General features: G+C 45.2%; 1 protein-coding gene across 4 annotated transcripts in view; it reads left to right on the top strand.

The window, feature by feature from the left end:
- LRIG2 (leucine rich repeats and immunoglobulin like domains 2) overlaps window positions 1–19,092 on the top strand; it is a 196,273-nt gene that overhangs the window by 112,817 nt on the left and 64,364 nt on the right. Inside the window, exons 1-2 of one of the 4 annotated variants that reach the window (XM_007977523.3) lie at window positions 15,975–16,081; window positions 16,568–16,669. The exons of 2 other annotated variants lie outside the window; for them this stretch is intronic. Coding sequence is in view for 1 of the 2 variants with exons in the window: in XM_007977521.3 (XP_007975712.1) it covers window positions 15,843–16,081 (239 nt within the window). In the remaining variant the exon portion in view is untranslated. Of the gene's footprint in view, window positions 1–15,028; window positions 16,082–16,567; window positions 16,670–19,092 lie in introns of those variants that run through there. One more of the 4 variants, XM_007977521.3, reaches the window with a different exon arrangement.

Genomic DNA, 19,092 nt, shown 5'->3' with positions numbered 1-19,092 from the left:
TTTAGTCCCTGACACACCTGTGTATTTGTCAGGGCCTGCCAGGTCACATTTAGGTGAGGTTTTTTTTAACTACCTCTTAGTGCCTCCTGCACCATCTTCCATATTTTATATACACTGTATTGCACACACCCAGATTACATTTAGTATATAGCCGCAGGTATAAAAAAGGGTGTGACAAATGTGCTTACAGATTAGATATTGTGCACTTTAGAGTTTATATACACGCTTATATTTTACACACATATAAAAATGGTGAATATAATGTAGGGAAGAGAATATTAACTCAGAGTTCCATATTTGACTAGCACTGTGACCTTACAGGCACATTTGTTGAATTTCGTTTTAATCATCTGCAAAATGGGGAGACGATGCGTGCTTTTCCTAATTGCACTATTATCTTTTTTTTTTTTTTTGAAACGGAGTCTTGCTCTGTCGCCCAGGCTGGAGTGCGGTGGCGCGATCTCGGCTCACTGCAAGCTCTGCCTCCCAGGTTCACGCCATTCTCCTGCCTCAGCCTCCCAAGTAGCTGGGACCACAGGCGCCTGCCACGACGCCCGGCTTATTTTTTTGTATTTTTAGTAGAGCCGGGGTTTCACCATGTTAACCGGGATGGTCTCCATCTCCTGACCTCGTGATCCGCCCACCTCAGCATCCTAAAGTGCTGGGATTACAGGCGTGAGCCACCGCACCCGGCCTAATTGCACTATTATCTAAGGATCAAATGAGTTCCCACACCTAGCAAGGTGTCTTGCTTGTACATTCTTTTTGCCAGCTAATGAGCTGTACCTATGAACTCTTGTAAATATATATATGTAAAAGCTGCTATCACCTTTTACAGAGTAATATTGCACCTTTGTGTATCTTTGTTGATTAGCCATAAACTCTCCCTCCCCTGTTTCTCACCTATTGACAAATTTCTGGAATTCTGGGTAATAAGCATGGGTCAGAGGTTCGAAATTTAATAGAAAACAGAGGAAAGGACAGAAGGAAAGGGAGTGAGAGAAATATTTGTTCAATTGACATACTAACATGTTTTGTTTTGTTTTTAACTAAAAAACAAGTCACTGTTGGCTAGGTTGATACATTATTGTTGGAAGTGTAAATTGATAAAATTTTTGAAGGGGGGCTGGGTGATGTGGCTTATGCTTGTAATTCCAGCACTTTGGGAGGCAGAGATGGGAGGATCCTTAAAGCCAGAAGTTCAAGACCACCTGGGCAACATAGCAAGACCAGCAAAACCCTACTAAAAAAATAGCAATACTCTACTAAAAATTAAAAACAAAAAAAATTATGCAGGTGTAGTGGGATGCGCCTGTAGTCTCAGGCCTGTAGTCCCAGCTACTTGGGAAGCTGAGGTGGGAGAATCGCTTGAGCTCTGGAGGTTGAGGCTGCAATGAGCTATGATCACGCCACTGCATTCCAGCCTAGGTGACAGAGACGCTATCTTAAAAAAAAAAAAAAAAATTTAAAGAGCTAGTTATCAAATTGAAGATCAACATATAAATCCCACTTTGTATTAGATGATACAAAACAAAAAATTAAGCTCACATTTATACCAAGATTTACACAGAGAAGGTACAAAAAGATAAACAAATGGTTAAATTAACCATGGCTATCCCTCGTGGGTGAGGTGTCTGGGAGGGGAAGTTTCACTTTTTATTTAATATTCTTCTATATAGTTTGTTTATAAGCATTTATTATTTTTTGCAAAAATGGAATAAGCCCAGAGCAGAGAATAGCTAGATATGCATACATCAGCTGTACTCCTGTGTCCTTCTTCCTTGGCTCCTCTCTGCAAGGCCAGTTTACTGTCCCGGGAGGGTGCTGACCTCTGCCTGCCTGGTTCTTCTTGTTCTGTTTTGCAGTTCATTACAAGCTGCTTAAGCAGCAGGTTCCCAGTGGCTGGTCAGCTGGAACTGCTTCAGGAGGACAAACAGGAAGGATGCAGCCTGCCAGTGCAGATTACCCTGTTAGCCTTATTGACAGGAAAAAAAATTTAAACCTTAAAATGTTGAGGAAAATGTCATGCTATTAACAACTCCCTCATGCCTCTGCCTAGATCAGGCAGTGAACTGGATTTGGGTTGCTCAGAAGGAATCCTTGCAGTTGCATGTAACAAACTTCCACCTCCACGTCCTAGCAACTTGCCCCCAACACTTGGTTAGGAATTACGTTCCATAGGCTAAATCTCATGGCAATCCTTATCCCCCTATGTCAAACTAAAGCTTCCTCCATGGAAAAATAAAACGTCTCACCATTCCTGCAGCTAGCCTTCTCTTACGCAGGATGCCTGCAGGAGCTCAGAGTAAAGGGAAATTCCTTGTAAGAGAATCAAGATAAGAGGTGCAGCTGTGGAGTCAGGTAAATGGATATTATATCCCTGCTCCGACACTTTCTAATCATGTGGCTTTAGGCAAATGACTTCACCTCTCTGAGACTAATTTTCCTCATCCGTAAAATAGGGAAAATTAACATACCTGTCTCATAGGGTTGGACATAGAGGGATGTAAGTGCTATATTTATTTATGCATTGAGCCTCATTTCCTATCACTCCCTACATGGCAGTGGTTAAGAGTTTGGGCTCTGGAATCAGATTGTCTAGGTTCAAATCCTAGCTCTATTACTTGTTTTATTTATTTATTTATTTATTTTTCTGAGATGGAGTCTCGCCCTGTCGCCCAGGCTGGAGTGCAATGGCGTGATTTTGGCTCACTGAAACCTCTGCCTCCTGGATTCAAGAGATTCTCCTGCCTCAGCCTCCCGAGTAGCTGGGATTACAGGTGCATGCCACCCTGCCCAGCTACTTTTTTGTATCTTAAGTAGAGACAGGGTTTCACCATGTTGGCCAGGCTGGTCTCAAACTCCTGACCTCGTGATCTGTCCGCCGTGGCCTCCCAAAGTGCTGGGATTACTGGTGTGAGCCACCATGCCTGGCCTATTCCTTATTATGAGTATGATTTTGGACAAAGCTCTTTGGGCCTCAGCTTTTTCATCAGTAAAATGGATATTCTCATCTCATAGGAATCTTATGAAGATTAACTGAGTAAATATAAAACAGTAAAGTGCCTGGAACACAGGCAATCAGGAAATGAGGCTGTTCTAATTTGCTGCTGATGAAAAAGTAGCATGTTTCTGGCTGGGCGCGGTGGCTCAAGCCTGTAATCCCAGCACTTTGGGAGGTCGAGACAGGCGGATCACGAGGTCAGGAGATCGAGACCAGCCTGGCTAACATGGTGAAACCCCGTCTCTACTAAAAAATACAAAAAAAAAACTAGCCGGGCGAGGTGGCGGGCGCCTGTAGTCCCAGCTACTCGGGAGGCTGAGGCAGGAGAATGGTGTAAACCCGGGAGGCAGAGCTTGCAGTGAGCTGAGATCCGGCCACTGTACTCCAGCCTGGGCCACAGAGCCAGACTCAGACTCCCTCTCAAAAAAAAAAAAAAAAAAGAAAAAAAAAAAGAAAAAGTAGCATGTTTCCTATATAGAACATGAAGTTTGTAAAACTATCTTCTAAGTCCCTCCCCGTCCCCTCCCCAAACACTCAGAAAGTGAGCTGCTGGCTCCAGTCTTGAATCTAGTCCTGTCTTCCTGTGCTGTATGATGTTCCTCTCTTCATCTCTTTCCTTCTCACTCTTCCAGCTTCTCTTTCTCTCCCTGCCCAGGCCTCTCATTAGTCCAATTAATAAACTGTTGCTGTCATTTTAGTTCAGCTCCAGGATCAGGGTCCCTTGGGGATAGGCATTATGCTGGGGAAGTGAGATGGTGGGGGAGCTGCAGGGACATCCTCATTTCCACAGCGAAGTGGAACTAGGAACCAGGGTTGGCAGCAGATGAACCTCCCCGGGCCCAGGTCTCCTGGGCCATCATCAGGATAATCAGTGAGAACTTCATTATATACAGTGAGAGTCTGGCTGTTTGGTATTGTGCCAGGGTCCCATTCAGGGACAGGAAGGTTCTGGCTTGGAGATAATGACCAGCCTGAGGCCTCTGCCTTCTGTGCACTAGCCTTCAGCTCCCTCTTGGGCATGCACACATGCGCATTCATGCATTCATGCAGGCAGGCACGCAAGTTCCCTGGGCTTTCAGTCAGCTCAAGGGTTTGTGGGTACATTCCCAGCCTGGAAAGCTGGTGAACAGAGTGAGGCTGGAGGGCCCAGAAACGCATGACTGCCTCTGCTGATTGCTGAGAACAACCAAACCCTGAAGTTCCCACCAAGAGCCCATGAAACCAACGCAAGTGTCTCATCCAGAGTGAGAGCAAGGTTTCCTCCCAACCTTGAAAGGATAAAGGGGCAGGTCTGGGGAGTAGCCCAGCTAGCTGAAAACACAAAAATGGGACTCGCTGCAGGTTAGCTCAGAAGCTCAAGCAGCCCATGGACAGGATGGTTTGCTGGGTATGGGATGGAGGTCAGCATTTTCAATCCCTTCCTCCCCGTGCCTTTAGGGTATGAATCGAGTTTGTGCAGAGGATGGGGACTGGGATGGGGGTATGAAGGGCATGGTTTGATTTTCTCAACCAGTTACACTGTACTTACTTTTTCAGGCATGTATTTGGAAGAAAGGGGGTTCATATCACACTAATTCTCCTGACATCTGGCTCCTACCTGCTGCACTGTCAATACTCCTATTCACCACCTAGAATTATGAGCTTCTGTGCTGGCCTCAGCCCAAAGAGAATGTAGAAAATGGCACTCTTTCATTCCCTGTTTGCCTCTTAATTCCTCACAACCACAAAAACACCTGTATTATGTAGACAGACTTTACTGTAGGTCCCAAAGTGTGGTTTTTAAGTATAATCTATGGACCAGCCACTTCAGCAATACCTGGGAACTTGTTAGAAATGCAGATTCTCGGGTCCCACTCTAGACTTACTGAATCAGAAAGTCTGAGGCCAGCTCAACAATCCATATAATAACAAGCCCTCTGAGTGATTCTTTTATGGTTATTATTATTTTTTTTTGAGACAGAGTCTGGCTCTATTACACAGGCTGGAGTGCACTGGTACGATCTTGACTCACTGCAACCTCCATTTTACGAGTTCAAGTGACTCTCCTGCCTCAGCCTCCTGAGTAGCTGGGACTACAGGCGTGCACCACCATGCCTGGCTAATTTTCTATATTTTAGTAGAGGCAGGGTTTCACCATGTTACCCACGCTGGTCTTGAACTCCTGAGCTCAAGTGATCCACCCATCTCGACCTCCCAAAGTGCTGGGATTACGGGCATGAACCACAAGCCCTCCAAGTGATTCTGATACTTCATGAAGTTTAAGAACTTACTGCTGTATGTTTAAGGGTAACTTGAAAAAAGGTTACAATGTAAGGAATGAAACTTAAAACTGATTTTTTTTTCTTTTCTTTTCTTTTTTTTTTTTGAGATGGAGTTTCACTCTTGTTGCCCAGGCTAGAGAGCAATGGCTCAAACTTGGCTCACTGCAATCTCTGCCTCCTGGACTCAAGTGATTCTCCTGTCTCAGCCTCCCAAGTAGCTGCGACTATAGGTATGGGCCACCATGCCCGGCTAATTTTTTTGTATTTAGTAGAGATGGGGTTTCACCATGTTGGTCAGGCTGGTTACGAACTACTGACCTCAGGTGATCCCAGCCTCCCGAAGGGCTGGGATTATAGGCATGAGCCAACATGCCAGGCCAAAACTGAATTGTAAATAGGGCTGTTTAAAAGCCTACAGGAGCAGCTGGGTGCAGTGGCTCATGCGTGTAATCCCAGCACTTTGGGAGGCTGAGGCAGGTGGATCACGAGGTCAGGAGACTGAGACCATCCTGGCTAACACGGTGAAACCCCGTTTCTACTAAAAATACAAAAAACTAGTTGGGCATGATGGCACACTCTTGTCCCAGCTACTTGGGAGGCTGAGGCAGGAGAATCGCTTGAATCCGGGAGGCAGAGGTTGCAGTGAGCCAAGATTGTGCCACTGCACTCCAGCCTGGGCAACAGAGCAAGACTCAATCTCAAAAAATAAAAAATAAAAAGAAAGAACCCCACCCTGCAAAAAAAAAAAAAAAAGCCTACAGGAATATAAAAAGTGTCTTTCATGGGGTTTTGCTTCCCTCTCTGGGGGTCCACGTGGTAGAGGTTGATTTTTTTCTCCTACTAAGTTAACAGAAAGCATGTACCCATACATTCACACATGAACTCATTCCTCACCTTTTCTCCACAGAGGTCACAACATTTTTGAATTTGGTATTTGTCACTCCTCTGCATGTTTTTACTATATATTTCCTACATAGTCTTTTGGTTTTTGCTTTTTTTTTTTTTTTTGAGACAGAGTTTCCATCTTGTTGCCCAGGCTGGAGTGCAATGGCATGATATCGGCTCACTGCAACCTCTGCCTCCTGGGTTCAAGCGATTCTCCTGACTCAGCCTCCTGAGTAGCTGGGATGACAGGCACATGCCACCATGACAGGCTAATTTTGTATTTTTAGTAGAGACGGGGTTTCTCCATGTTGTCAGGCTGGTCTCCAACTCCCAACCTCAGGTGATCCGCTCGCCTCGGCCTCCCAAAGTGCTGGGATTGCAGGTGTGAGCCATCATGCCCGGCCCTACCTAGTATTTTCCACATATTTTGAATATTGTATATTTTAGATATATTGTACATATCTGTTAGCAGTTTGCTTTTTTCCCATTTGCCACTGTTTTTAGATTTATCTGTGATCCTACTACATCTACCTTTTTTTTTTTTTTTGAGATGGCTTCTTTCGCTGTTGCTCAGGTTGGAGTGCAGTGGCATGCTCTCAGCTCACTGCAATCTCTGACTCCCGATTTCAAGCAATTCTCCCGCCTGAGCCTCCCAAGTAGCTGGGATTACAAGCCTGTGCCACCACATCGGCTGATGTTTGTATTTTTAGTAGAGATGGGGTTTCACCATGTTGGCCCAGCTGATCTAGAACTCCTGACCTTGTGATCTGCCTTTCTCAGCCTCCCAAAGTGCTGGGATTACAGGAGTGAGCCACCGTGCCTGACCAGTTCTACTTTTTTAACTCTGAGAGTGTCTGCGATTATTTTCACCTTAGAATACCATGCACATTTGGGATTTTTATTGGGATTGCATTAAATCTGTAAATCAGTCTGAGAGGATTGACATCTTTTGTCTGTTTTTAATTTATTTTTAATTTTAGAGGAAGGGTCTTGTTGTGTTGCTCAAGCTGGCCTTGAACTCCTGGGCTCAAGCAATCCCACTGCCTCAGCCTTCCAAGTAATTGAGATTACAGGCCCACACCACCACACCTGGTCATCATCTTTATAATAGTAATTTTTTTTTTTTTTTTTTTTTGAGACAAAGTCTCGCTCTGTTGCCCACGCTGGAGCGCAGTAGCACAGTCTTGGCTTGCTGCAACATAGGACTCCTGGGTTTAATTGATTCTCCTGCCTCAGCCTCTGGAGTAGCTGGGATTACAGGCACCTGCCACCACACTCAGCTAATTTTTGTATTTATAGTAGAGATGAGATTTCACCATGTTGGCCAGGCTGGTATTGAACTGCTGACCTCAAGTAATCCACCCGCTTTAGCCTCCCACAAGTACTGGGATTACAGGCATGAGCCATTTTGCCTGGATTATAATATTGATTCTTTCAGTCTGAGAGCATAGTATTTTTCTCCATCTATTTAGATCCTTTTTTATACTTTCCAATAAAGTTTTAGAATGTTCTCTATATACTTTTTCTCTTGTATTTCTTTGTTTGATCTAGGTATCTTTTAGTTTTTATTGCTATTGCATATGCCATCTTAAAAATATTTTATAATTGCTGATTTATTATGATAACATTGATTTTAGTATATTGATCTTTTAGTCACATCCTTGTTGAAATTTTTTGTTAGTTTAAATTGTTTACTTGAGGTTCTTTTGGATTTTTTTTCCTGCAGAGAATCATATCCTGTGTAAGGGCAGTTTTGTTTGTTCCCTTATGATTTTATATCTTTAATATCTTTTTCTTAACTTGTACTGGTTAGGACCTCTAGAATAGTGTCCAGTAGAAGCAATGATAGGCATCGTTTTCTTGATCCTAATGTAAAAGGAATGTTTTAAATGTTTCACTCTTAAGTAAAAGTTGCTATAGGTTTTGGTAAACACCTTTTATTAGCAGGAAGAAGTTCATTCTATTCCAAGTTGGCTAAGAGTTTTTGTTTTTGTTTTTGTTTGTGTTTTTGTTTTTGAGACAAAGTCTTGCCCTGTTGCCCAGGATGGAATGCAATGGTGCGATCTCAGCTCACTGCAACTTCCGCCTCCCAGGTTCAAATGATTCTCCCGCCTCAGCCTCCTGAGTAGCTGGGATTACAGATGCCTGCCACCATGCCCAGCTAATTTTTCTATTTGTAGTAGAGATGGGGTTTCACCATGTTGGCCAGGTTGGTCTTGAACTCCTGACCTCATGATCCGCCCACCTCAGCCTCCCAAAGTGCTGGGATTACAGGCGTGAGCCACCACACCCAGCCAACTCTTGGCGATATATTATATATCATACAGTATATATTTACATATTTTATATGATATGTATATGATATATAATATATTAAATAGTACATATGTGTTAAAGAGGAAAAACCATACTACTTCAGGATGTACAAATATATGCTACATATATATGATATATCACATATATCACATAAAAAGTCATATTTTTTCATATACTAAAATAGTTATGGTTTTTCTCCTTTACTCTGATAATGTAGTGGATTGCTGGCACTCTCTAGTTTACCTATTAAAGAGGCCATTTGTAGGCCTGTTTGCTGTGTGGGTGGTTTTGATGGGAACAAGATGGAAAGATGTGTTCAGTTACAAGGCTACTAAGGTAGTATAGATGAAAGATTATTGTGTCTTGGATTGGTGTGGTGGTAAGAGAGATGGAAAGTAGTAGTCAGTTTTAAAATATATTTTGGATTTGCTGAAGGGTTGGAGTAAGGTAAGGAGTAGATGGAGAATAAAAGGAAAGGAAAAAAAAGACTCAAAGTTGAGTTCCAAATTTCTGGCTGTAGATTTTTCTTTAAAAATTGTGGTAAAAAATATATAACATAAAATTTAACCATTTGGGACTATTTTTAAGTATATAGTTCTGTGGTAATAACTACATTCACGGGGTGAGGGGAGTAGGGAGGGAGAGCATTAGGAGATATACCTAATGTAAATGACCAGTTAATGGGTGCAGCACACCAACATGGCACAAGTATACATATGTAACAAACCTGCACGTTGTGCACATGTACCCTAGAACTTAAAGTATAATAATAATAATAGGCCGGGCGCGGTGGCTCAAGCCTGTAATCCCAGCACTTTGGGAGGCCAAGACGGGCGGATCACAAGGTCAGGAGATCGAGACCATCCTGGCTAACCCGGTGAAACCCCGTCTCTACTAAAAAATACAAAAAACTAGCCGGGCGAGGTGGCAGGCGCCTGTAGTCCCAGCTACTCCGGAGGCTGAGGCAGGAGAATGGCGTGAACCTGGGAGGCGGAGGTTGCAGTGAGCTGAGATCTGGCCACTGCACTCCAGTCTGGGTGACAGAGCGAGACTCCGTCTCAAAAAAAAAAAAAAAAAATAATAATAATAATAAAAAAACAACAAAAAATACATTCACATTGTTGTGCAACCACTGCCACCATCTACCTCCAGAACTTTTTTCATTTTCCCAAACTGAAGCTCACCATGCATTAAACAATAACTCCCCATTCTCTCCTCCTCCTAGCCCAGTCACCAATCTATTTTCTGTCTGTATGAATTTGACCATTTCTAAGTACCTCATATAAGTGCAATCACACTATTTGTCCTTTTATAACTGATTTATTTCACTTAGCATAATGTTTTCAAGGTTTATTTACATTGTAGCAAGTATCAGGATTCCCTTTCTTTCTTTTTTTTTTTTTTTGAGACGGAGTTTCAGAGTTTCACTCTTATTGCCCAGGCTGCAGTGCAATGGCGCAATCTTGGCTCACTGCAACCTCCGCTTCCCAGGTTCAAGCGATTCTCCTGCCTCAGTATCCCAAGTAGCTGGGATTACAGGTGTGTGCCACCACGCCCGGCTAATTTTTTTTGTATTTTTAGTAGAGATGGGGTTTCACCATGTTGGCCAGGCTGGTCTTGAACTCCTACCTCAGGTGATCCACTCACTTCAGTCTCTCAAAGTGCTGGGATTACAGGTGTCAGCCACCGTGCCCGGCCAGGATTCTGTTCCTTTCAAAGGCTGAATCAATCTCATATACATATATACACACACACATATACACACACACACCACACACACACACACACACACACACACACACACACCAAATTTTGCTTTATTCATCCATCGATAAGACACTTGGGCTGCTTCCACGTTTTGACTATTGTGAATAATATTGCTATGGAACATGGGTATACCCATATTTCTTCAAATTGTTTCAATTATTTTATGTTTAATTTTTTGAGGAAATGCTGTATGATTTTCCACAGCCTCCCTTCCCCCTCCCCTCCCCTCCACTCCCCTCTCCTCTCTTATCTTTTTGAGATGGAGTCTTGCTCTGTTGCCCAGGCTGAAGTGCAATGGCGTGATCTCAGCTCACTGCAACCTCCGCCTCCTGAGTTCAAGCGATTCTTCTGCCTCAGCCTCCCAAATAGCTGGTATTACAGGCATGCACCACCAGGCCCAGCTACTTTTTGCATTTTTAGCAGTGATGGGGTTTCACCATGTTGACCAGTCTACTCTCAAACTCCTGACCTCAGGTGATCTGCCGCTTTGGCCTCCCAAAGTGCTGGGAATACACGTGTGAGCCACCATACCCAGCCGGCTACACCATTTTATATTCCTACCAGGAATGTACAAGAATTATAGTTTCTCCACATCCTCACCAAACTTGTTATTTTCTGGTTTCTATACATATATATATTATATATATATAACTGCCATCCTAACAGATGTGAAGTAGTATCACATTGTGGTTTAAATTTGGATTTCCTTAATGATTAGTGATCTTGAGCATATTTTACTTGCGCTTATTGGTCATTTGTGTATCTTTTTTTTTTTTTTTTTTTTTTTGAGACGGAGTCTCGCTCTGTCGCCCAGGCTGGAGTGCAGTGGCCGGATCTCAGCTCACTGCAAGCTCCGCCTCCCGGGTTTAGGCCATTCTCCTGCCTCAGCCTCCGGAGTAGCTGGGACTACAGGCGCCGCCACCTCGCCCGGCTAGTTTTTTGTATTTTTAGTAGAGACGGGGTTTCACCGTGTCAGCCAGGATGGTCTCGATCTCCTGACCTCGTGATCCGCCCGCCTTGGCCTCCCAAAGTGCTGGGATTACAGGCTTGAGCCACCGCGCCCGGCCTGGTCATTTGTGTATCTTTGGAGGAATTCAAGTCCTCTGCCTATTTTTAAATTGGGTTGCTTTTTTGTTGTTGAGTTGTAGTTCTTTGTTTTTCTGGATACTAATCCCTTATCTGATATATGATTTGCAAATCTTTTCTTCCATCACATGGGGTACCTTTTCACTCTGTAGATAGTGTCCTTTAATGAACTGTTTTTAATTTTGATGAAGTACAATTTATTTTTTCTGGCTTTAGGTTTTACTTCAATAAATAGTAGTTACAATTATTATCATTATTTCTTCTTTGTTTTAGTGGGAAAAGGAGATAGGTGAAGGAAGAGATGGAAGGAGACAAAAATGCATTCTCACTAGATTTGGGCATATTTACAGAGAAGCAGTGAATTTTTTTTTTTTTTTTTTTTTTTTTTTGAGACAGAGTCTCGCTCTGTTGCCCAGGCTGGAGTGCAGTGGCCGGATCTCAGCTCACTGCAAGCTCCGCCTCCTGGGTTTACGCCATTCTCCTGCCTCAGCCTCCCGAATAGCTGGGACTACAGGCGCCCGCCACCTCGCCTGGCTAGTTTTTTGTATTTTTTTAGTAGAGACGGGGTTTCACCGTGTTCGCCAGGATGGTCTCGATCTCCTGACCTCGTGATCCGCCCGCTTTGGCCTCCCAAAGTGCTGGGATTACAGGCTTGAGCCACCGCGCCCGGCCGAAGCAGTGAAATTAACAGTAATTTTTTTTTTTTTTTTGAGACGGAGTCTCACTCTGTCACCCAGTCTGGAGTGCAGTGGCGTGATCTCAGCTCACTGCATCTTCCACCTCCTGGGTTCACGTCATTCCCTGCCTCAGCTTCCCGAGTAGCTGGGACTACAGGCGCCCACCACCATGCCTGGTTAATTTTTTGTTTTTTTTTTTGTTTTTTGAGACGGAGTTTTGCTCTTGTTGCCCAGGCTGGAGTGCAATGGCATGATCTCGGCTTACCGCAACCTCCACCTCCCAGGTTCAAGCGAATCTCCTGCCTCAGCCTCCCTAGTAGCTGGGATTACAGGCATGTGCCACCACATCTGGCTAATTTTGTATTTTTAGTAGAGACAGGGTTTCTCCATGTTGGTCAGGCTGGTCTTGAACTCCCGACCTCAGGTGATCTGCCCGCCTCGGCCTCCCAAAGTGCTGGGATTACAGGCATGAGCCACCATGCCCGGCAATTTTTTGTATTTTTAATAGAGATGGGTTTTCACCATGTTAGCCAGGATGGTCTCGATCTGCTGACCTCGTGATCTGCCCACCTCGGCCTCCCAAAATGCTGGGATTACAGGTGTGAGCCACCGTGCCCAGCTTTTTTTTTTTTTTTTTTTTTTGAGATGGAATCTTGCTCTGTTGCCCATTCTGGAGTGCAATGGTGCAATCTCGGCTCACTGCAACCTCCACCTCCCAGGTTCAAGCAATCCTCGTGCCTCAGCCTCCCCAATAGCTGGGATTACAGGCGTGCAGCACCAAATCTAATGTTTGTATTTTTAGTAAAGATAGGATTTTACCATATTAGCCAGGCTTGTCTCGAACTCCTGACTTCAAGTAATCTGCATGCCTCGGCCTCCAAAATTGCTGGGATTATAGGCATGAACCACCGCACCCGGCCAAATTAACAGTAATTTAGTCAACAATAAATATTTATTCAGCGTTGCTTATACTTCAGACACTGCTCTTAGCAATGGAGATATAAAATGACAAAACATACCTGTAACAGTATGCTTTGGAAAGATAATTCTAGCGACAGCTTAGAGACCTGGAGACAGGAGAGACTGGAGGACAGGAGATGGGTTCAAAGGTTACTGGAATACTAGTCCTATGAGATGAAGGTCTGAACTAAGTAGCAGTGGGGATGGAGAGCTGGGGAAAGATCTGAGACATTCCTGAGGGGGAATCAAGAGAGTCTAGTGACTGGATGTGACAGGAAAGAATGGGAGGAAAGCACAGGCAATCCTGAGACTTCTAGTTTGAAAGAATAGAACTGATAAGGTTAGTTAGCTATGACTTTGCAAAGAGTAAAGTCCTGAGGTAAGGAGATACAGGGCAGCTAAATTGTAAGGGATTGGCGTTTATGCTAAGGTGTGGAAAAAGGGATATCAAGTGAGTAGTTTTTTTGTTTTGTTTTTAGTAATCTGGAGCTGGGGTATACTGTGCTTATGGATTCCACCGAACTCTAAAATCTCGGCCCAGGTACCTTAGCACCCACAGATTAATTAGACAATTGAGGGCAATGAGTATAAAAACCCTATATTCCATTGTTAATCAGAAATGAATCACTAAATTCTGTTAAAAACATGTATTTGTGGCTGGGAGCGGTGGCTCACACCTGTAATCCCAGCACTTTGGGAGGCTGAGGCAGGCGGATGACCTGAGGTCAGGAGTTCAAGACCAGCTGACCAACATGGAGAAACCTGTCTCTACTAAAAATACAAAACTAGCCGGGCATGGTGGCGCATGACTGTAATGCCAGTTACTCAGGAGGCTGAGGCAGGAGAATCGCTTGAACCCAGGAGGCAGAGGTTGCGATGAGCCAAGATCGTGCCACTACACTCCAGCCTGGGTAACAAGGGCAAAACTTCGTCTAAAAAAAAAAAAAACCCCAACAAAAACATGTATTTGTGGCCAGTCAGGGTGGCTCATGCCTGTAATTCCACACTTTGAGAGGCTGAGGTGGGTGGATCACCTGAGGTCAGGAGTTTGAGACCAGCATGGCCAACATGGTGAAACCCCGTCTCTACTAAAAATACAAAAATTAGCCAGGCATGGTGGTGCACACCTATAGTCCTAGCTACTTGTGAGGCTGAGGGAGGAGAATTGCTTGAATCTGGGAGGCGGAGGTTGCAGTGAGCCACTTATTGGGGAGGATACAGGCTAGAGAGCATTAATTTCTAATGGCTCCATTTGGTATAGTTTCATAGGAAAGCTCTGAAACTATAATGCAGAAAGGAACTAAACTGCCTCTTTTTTTTTTTTTTTTTTTTTTGTGGGGTTCCTGCCTGTGCCGGATTTCTTACCAGAGTTTGTTAAGTATGCTCAACAGCTAAGGGAAGGAGGCTAAGAGTACGTTTCATTCTGCTGTCTTGGCTTTAAATGTTTGGTTTGGGCTGGAGCATTGGATATGGCTTTGTTTCCAATACATACTTCAATATTAAAAAAACAGAAAAAGGTTTTTAAAAACATAATTATGACTCCATAATCTGCCATGGCAAAGACTGCTTTCAGTTACTTTCTAAGAGAACCCTAATCTAGGCATTATCATTCTTTTTAACCTGCTCAGATTTTCAATTTATGTCAGAAAACCCATGTTAATGTCGAACCTGCCCCTGCCTCAGAGTAACCTGGTTTAATCTCTTTGGGCTTGTTTCATCATCAGCAATAATTGTCTTGCCAATGTCACTGTCATTGAAGGAGCAAACAAGGTAACAGATGCAAATGCCCTTTGAAAATTTCCCTACATGTAAGTGAACCATCACTATTATTCTCAAAGTCTTATTTACAACCTTGGATGGCTGAATGAGCATAAGGTGGTCAGACTTCACTGTTCCTAGTAAGTTTTCCATAGCCTCTGCTTTAGGAGAAATAAATTTCCTCACATCCAGTCTTTGCTTTGTTGACTGCTCAACACCCTCTTTACTTGTCTCACTTGCTTTTCTGAGAGTGACCATGACAGCATCCCTCCAAACAGAAGGGTGTTTCCCTTGTATAGACAAGCAGGTGCAGTCCCACCAAAATTTATTGAACTCCAAGCTAGATCAAAAGGTGGAAGCGCACCGATGAAGAAACGGAGCCTCTGTCTTCAGGAGCTTACATGGCCATTAACAGAGTGATACTGATCACATGCAAGTGGGAGTTGCCGCCTACTTGCAGAAGAGCAGGGGCTACAGTCAAGCAGCAGGGGGCAGAAGAGGCTCGAGCTCGGCTCTGGAGGACGAGCTGGCCAAAGCCAGGATAGAAACTCCCGTGACCCATTCGTGTCTGCGACTTGGAAGGCAGCCCTTCTGCCACTCCGCTTTCTTAAAGCCCAGAGCAAATAAAAGATCCTTTTCTATTACTACAGTAGATAGACTTATAGTCCGGACTTTGAACTCACAGCGATTTGCCGCACCATTCCCTCTTAAGGAACTACTGCGCCCTCCGGCGGAAGAACAGCGGCGGAATTCCACAGCGACACCTAAAGTCCCTGAACACCTTAAAGTCTTCCCCCTAAAGAAACTCGGCTGCGTCTGGCCCCGCCCCTCACTCAGTTCCGCCCCGGGCGCAACCTCGTCTTATGGCACCGATTGGCTGACCCCCGTGCGTGAGGACGTAGCGTCGTGGGGCGGGGCGGACGAGCCCCGTCAGGCCCCAGCGGTGTGTCCCAGGCCGTCGCCCCCGCTGTCGCGCTGCATCTGCTCCTTGCATGCTTTTAGATGGTACAGCCCTCAGCCGGGGCTTCGGGGACAGTGCAGCCGCTGAGCATCTCTGCTGAGCTTCTCCGCCGATCCTCCTTTTCTAGCAGGCAGCTCTTCTAGGCCAGGTCCAGGTCGAGGGGGAAAATGGCGCCCGCGCCCCTAGGCATCCCGGAGGAGCAGTTGCTGGGGTGTCGATCTGGATTGCTTTCCCGGTTACTCTTCCTTGCCCAAAGCGCTCTCTTCCTGTTGCCCGCCGCCGGAGCAGGTCTCTGCCCCGCGCCCTGCTCCTGCCGCATTCCTCTCCTGGACTGCAGTCGCAGGAAACTGCCCGCACCGAGCTGGAGGGCGCTGTCGGGCCTGCTGCCCCCCGACACCGCTATCCTGTGAGTAGAGTGGCCAGGCAGAGTGACCAAAAGGAGGGGGAGCTTTCCCTCCACAGGGGCAGGCAGGCAGGAGGGAGACAGGCCTGCCTGGTCGGAGGGCATGGTCGAGAGCCTAAGCCCTGAAGGAAACTGCCCTCAGGATGTTATGAACTTTGTTTTAGGTGGTGGGAGCCTGAAAAAGCCGGTGTTAAGGTTTCTGGAGACATGTATGATGAAGACCAGAGTTAAGATTCTTGGGTCCAAGGAGTCTGTGATTTCCTCAGTTGGGGAGGAATTGGGGCGGGGATATTTAATGATAAGGACTCACGGGTCCTGGGCACCAGCATGGACTTTGGATGGTTGGTGGGGGTGGGTTGAGCACGGAACAGTGCTTTGTGCTTACTTTGAGCTGCATTATTTGGTGTGTACCTCAGACTTAGTGGTCCTCAGGCACGTGATTTTATAACCATGATCTCCAAAGACCTATGAACTGTCTTTTGTCCTTAGTTCGCATGTTGGCTGATTTTGTGCTGCAGTTTTGATACTTAACAGGGTTGAAAAGTTCATTATGATGAATCAGGAGATCCTGTACTAATTCAGAACATCTTTGTAAGTAGCATTCTTGATCTAATTTAAACTTAACTGTAAAGAGGAGTATTTTTTCCAAAACCATTTGATGCCTTGTTTTCAGGCATCTTCTTGTGGCAAATAACCCAAAAATCAGTTCTGTTTGTTTATGTATGTAAAGCAGGTACAACGGTTGAATGCATTCTGGAGTCTCCACTGTTGAGTTTTCACTTTGACAGGTCTTTATTAGACAGTGGAACTTGGAGGGCTCCTCAGTCTGAGTCAGCCTGGGTATTAGAACAACAGCAGATATTAAATGCTGCAATTATGGGTCCTCTTAACCACTAACATACAGTTATTTCTCGTCACTAACTGAGCAACACGTTTATTAATTGACAGATTTCTGATGGAGTCGTTAAGAAAGGTCCTCACTGGGCCAGGCCTGGTGGCTCACGCTTGTAATCCCAGTACTTTGGGAGACCGAGGCGGGCGGATCATGAGGTCAAGTGATTGAGACCATCCTGGCCAACATGGTGAAACACTGTATCTACTAAAAATACAAAAAAATTACTGGGCGTGGTGGCGCGCGCCTGTAGTCCCAGCTACTCGGGAGGCTGAGGCAGGAGAATTGCTTGAACTCGGAAGGTGGAGGTCGCAGTGAGCTGAGATTGTGCCATGGCACTCCAGCCAGGAAACAGAGCGAGACTCCATCTCTAGGGCAGGGCGGCTCACGCTTGTAATCCCGGCACTCTGGGAGGCCGAGGCGGGCGGATCACCTAAAGTTGGGAGTTCGAGACCAGCCTGACCAACATGTATAAACCCCGTCTCTACTAAAAATACGAAGTTAGCTGGGCGTGGTGGCGCATACCTGTAATACTAGCTACACCCTGAGGCAGGAGAATCACTTGAACCCGGGAGGCTGAGGTTGGGGTGAGCCGAGATCATGCCATTGCACTCCAGCCTAGGCAACAAGAGCGAAACTCTGTCTCAGAAAAAAAAGAGAGTCATCACTAGAAAAACAGGTTGAAGTGCAATTAAAATATGAGAGGCTACTTGCATTTTTATTGGAAATAGAATACAAATAAGAGGTGTTCTGGAGGTTAAGAAGTATTTATTTATTTATTTATTTTTTTGAGACAGCCTCTCGCTCTGTGGCCCAAGCTCCGCCTCCCGGGTTTACGCCATTCTCCTGCCTCAGCCTCCCTAGTAGCTGGGACTACAGGCGCCCGCCACCTCGCCTGGCTAGTTTTTTGTATTTTTTAGTAGAGACGGGGTTTCACTGTGTTAGCCAGGATGGTCTCGATCTCCTGACCTCGTGATCCGCCTGTCTCGGCCTCCCAAAGTGCTGGGATTACAGGCTTGAGCCACTGCACCCGGCCAAGAAGTATTTATATATTTGCAAATAGGTTAGCACAGATAGGAAAGAAAGCTACCTCATATAGTCATTGAGAAAATTAACATAAATAACCAAATGTTTTAGTAAACATAGAACTGCAGTGCAATAAGATGCTTTCTTTTTTTTTTTTTTTTTTTTTTTTTGAGACAGAGTCTCGCTTTGTCACCCAGGCTAGAGTACAGTGGCCGGATCTCAGCTCACTGCAAGCTCCGCCTCCCAGGTTCACGCCATTCTCCTGCCTCAGCCTCCCACGTAGCTGGGACTACAGGTGCCTGCCACCTTGCCCGGCTAGTTTTTTGTATTTTTTAGTAGAGACGGCGTTTCACCTCGTTAGCCAGGATGGTCTCAATCTCCTGACCTTGTGATCCGCCCGTCTCGGCCTCCCAAAGTGCTGGAATTACAGGTTTGAGCCACCGCGCCCGTCCCAAGATGCTTTCTGTCTTATGGTAGTGACACCTGTAGTCAATTCTGGTTTTACTGACTCAAATTTAAAAACTCGTATCAGTGTGCAGTGTAGTCTGAGTTAAACCTAGCGCAGACTCTTTGTTACGCAGCAAGTGCCTTTTTCTAAGACATTTTTGGAAGAGCTACGTGATTATAACAATAAATCTGGCACAGATTTGACAAAACAACTTCATTTAGCTGTAATTGAAATGAAAGTGGCCTACTTTTTTTTTTTTTTTTTTTTGAGATGGAGCCTCGCTCTTGTTGCCCAGGCTGGAGTGCAATGGCGTGACCTTGGCTCACCGCAACCTCTGCTTCCTGGGTTCAAGCAATTCTCTGCCTCAGCCTCCCAAGCAGCTGGGATTACAGGCATGCGCTACCATGCCTGGCTAATTTTTTGTATTTTTAGTAGAGGTGGGGTTTCACCATGTTGGCCAGGCTGGTCTTAAACTCCGATGTCAGGTGATCCACCCACCTCAGCCTCCCAAAGTGCTGGGGTTACAGGTGTGAGCCACCAAGCCTGGCCTGGCCTACTTTTTTTTTTTTTGAAAGAGTCTTGCTCTGTCATCCAGGCTGGAGTTGCAGTGGCATGATCTCGGCTCACTGCAGCCTCTGCCTCCCGGGT

This window comes from Chlorocebus sabaeus, chromosome 20 (genome assembly GCF_047675955.1).
Source record: "Chlorocebus sabaeus isolate Y175 chromosome 20, mChlSab1.0.hap1, whole genome shotgun sequence".
In the NCBI taxonomy this organism is placed as follows: Eukaryota; Metazoa; Chordata; class Mammalia; order Primates; family Cercopithecidae; genus Chlorocebus; species Chlorocebus sabaeus.
This window is presented reverse-complemented; position numbering and strand designations above follow the sequence as displayed.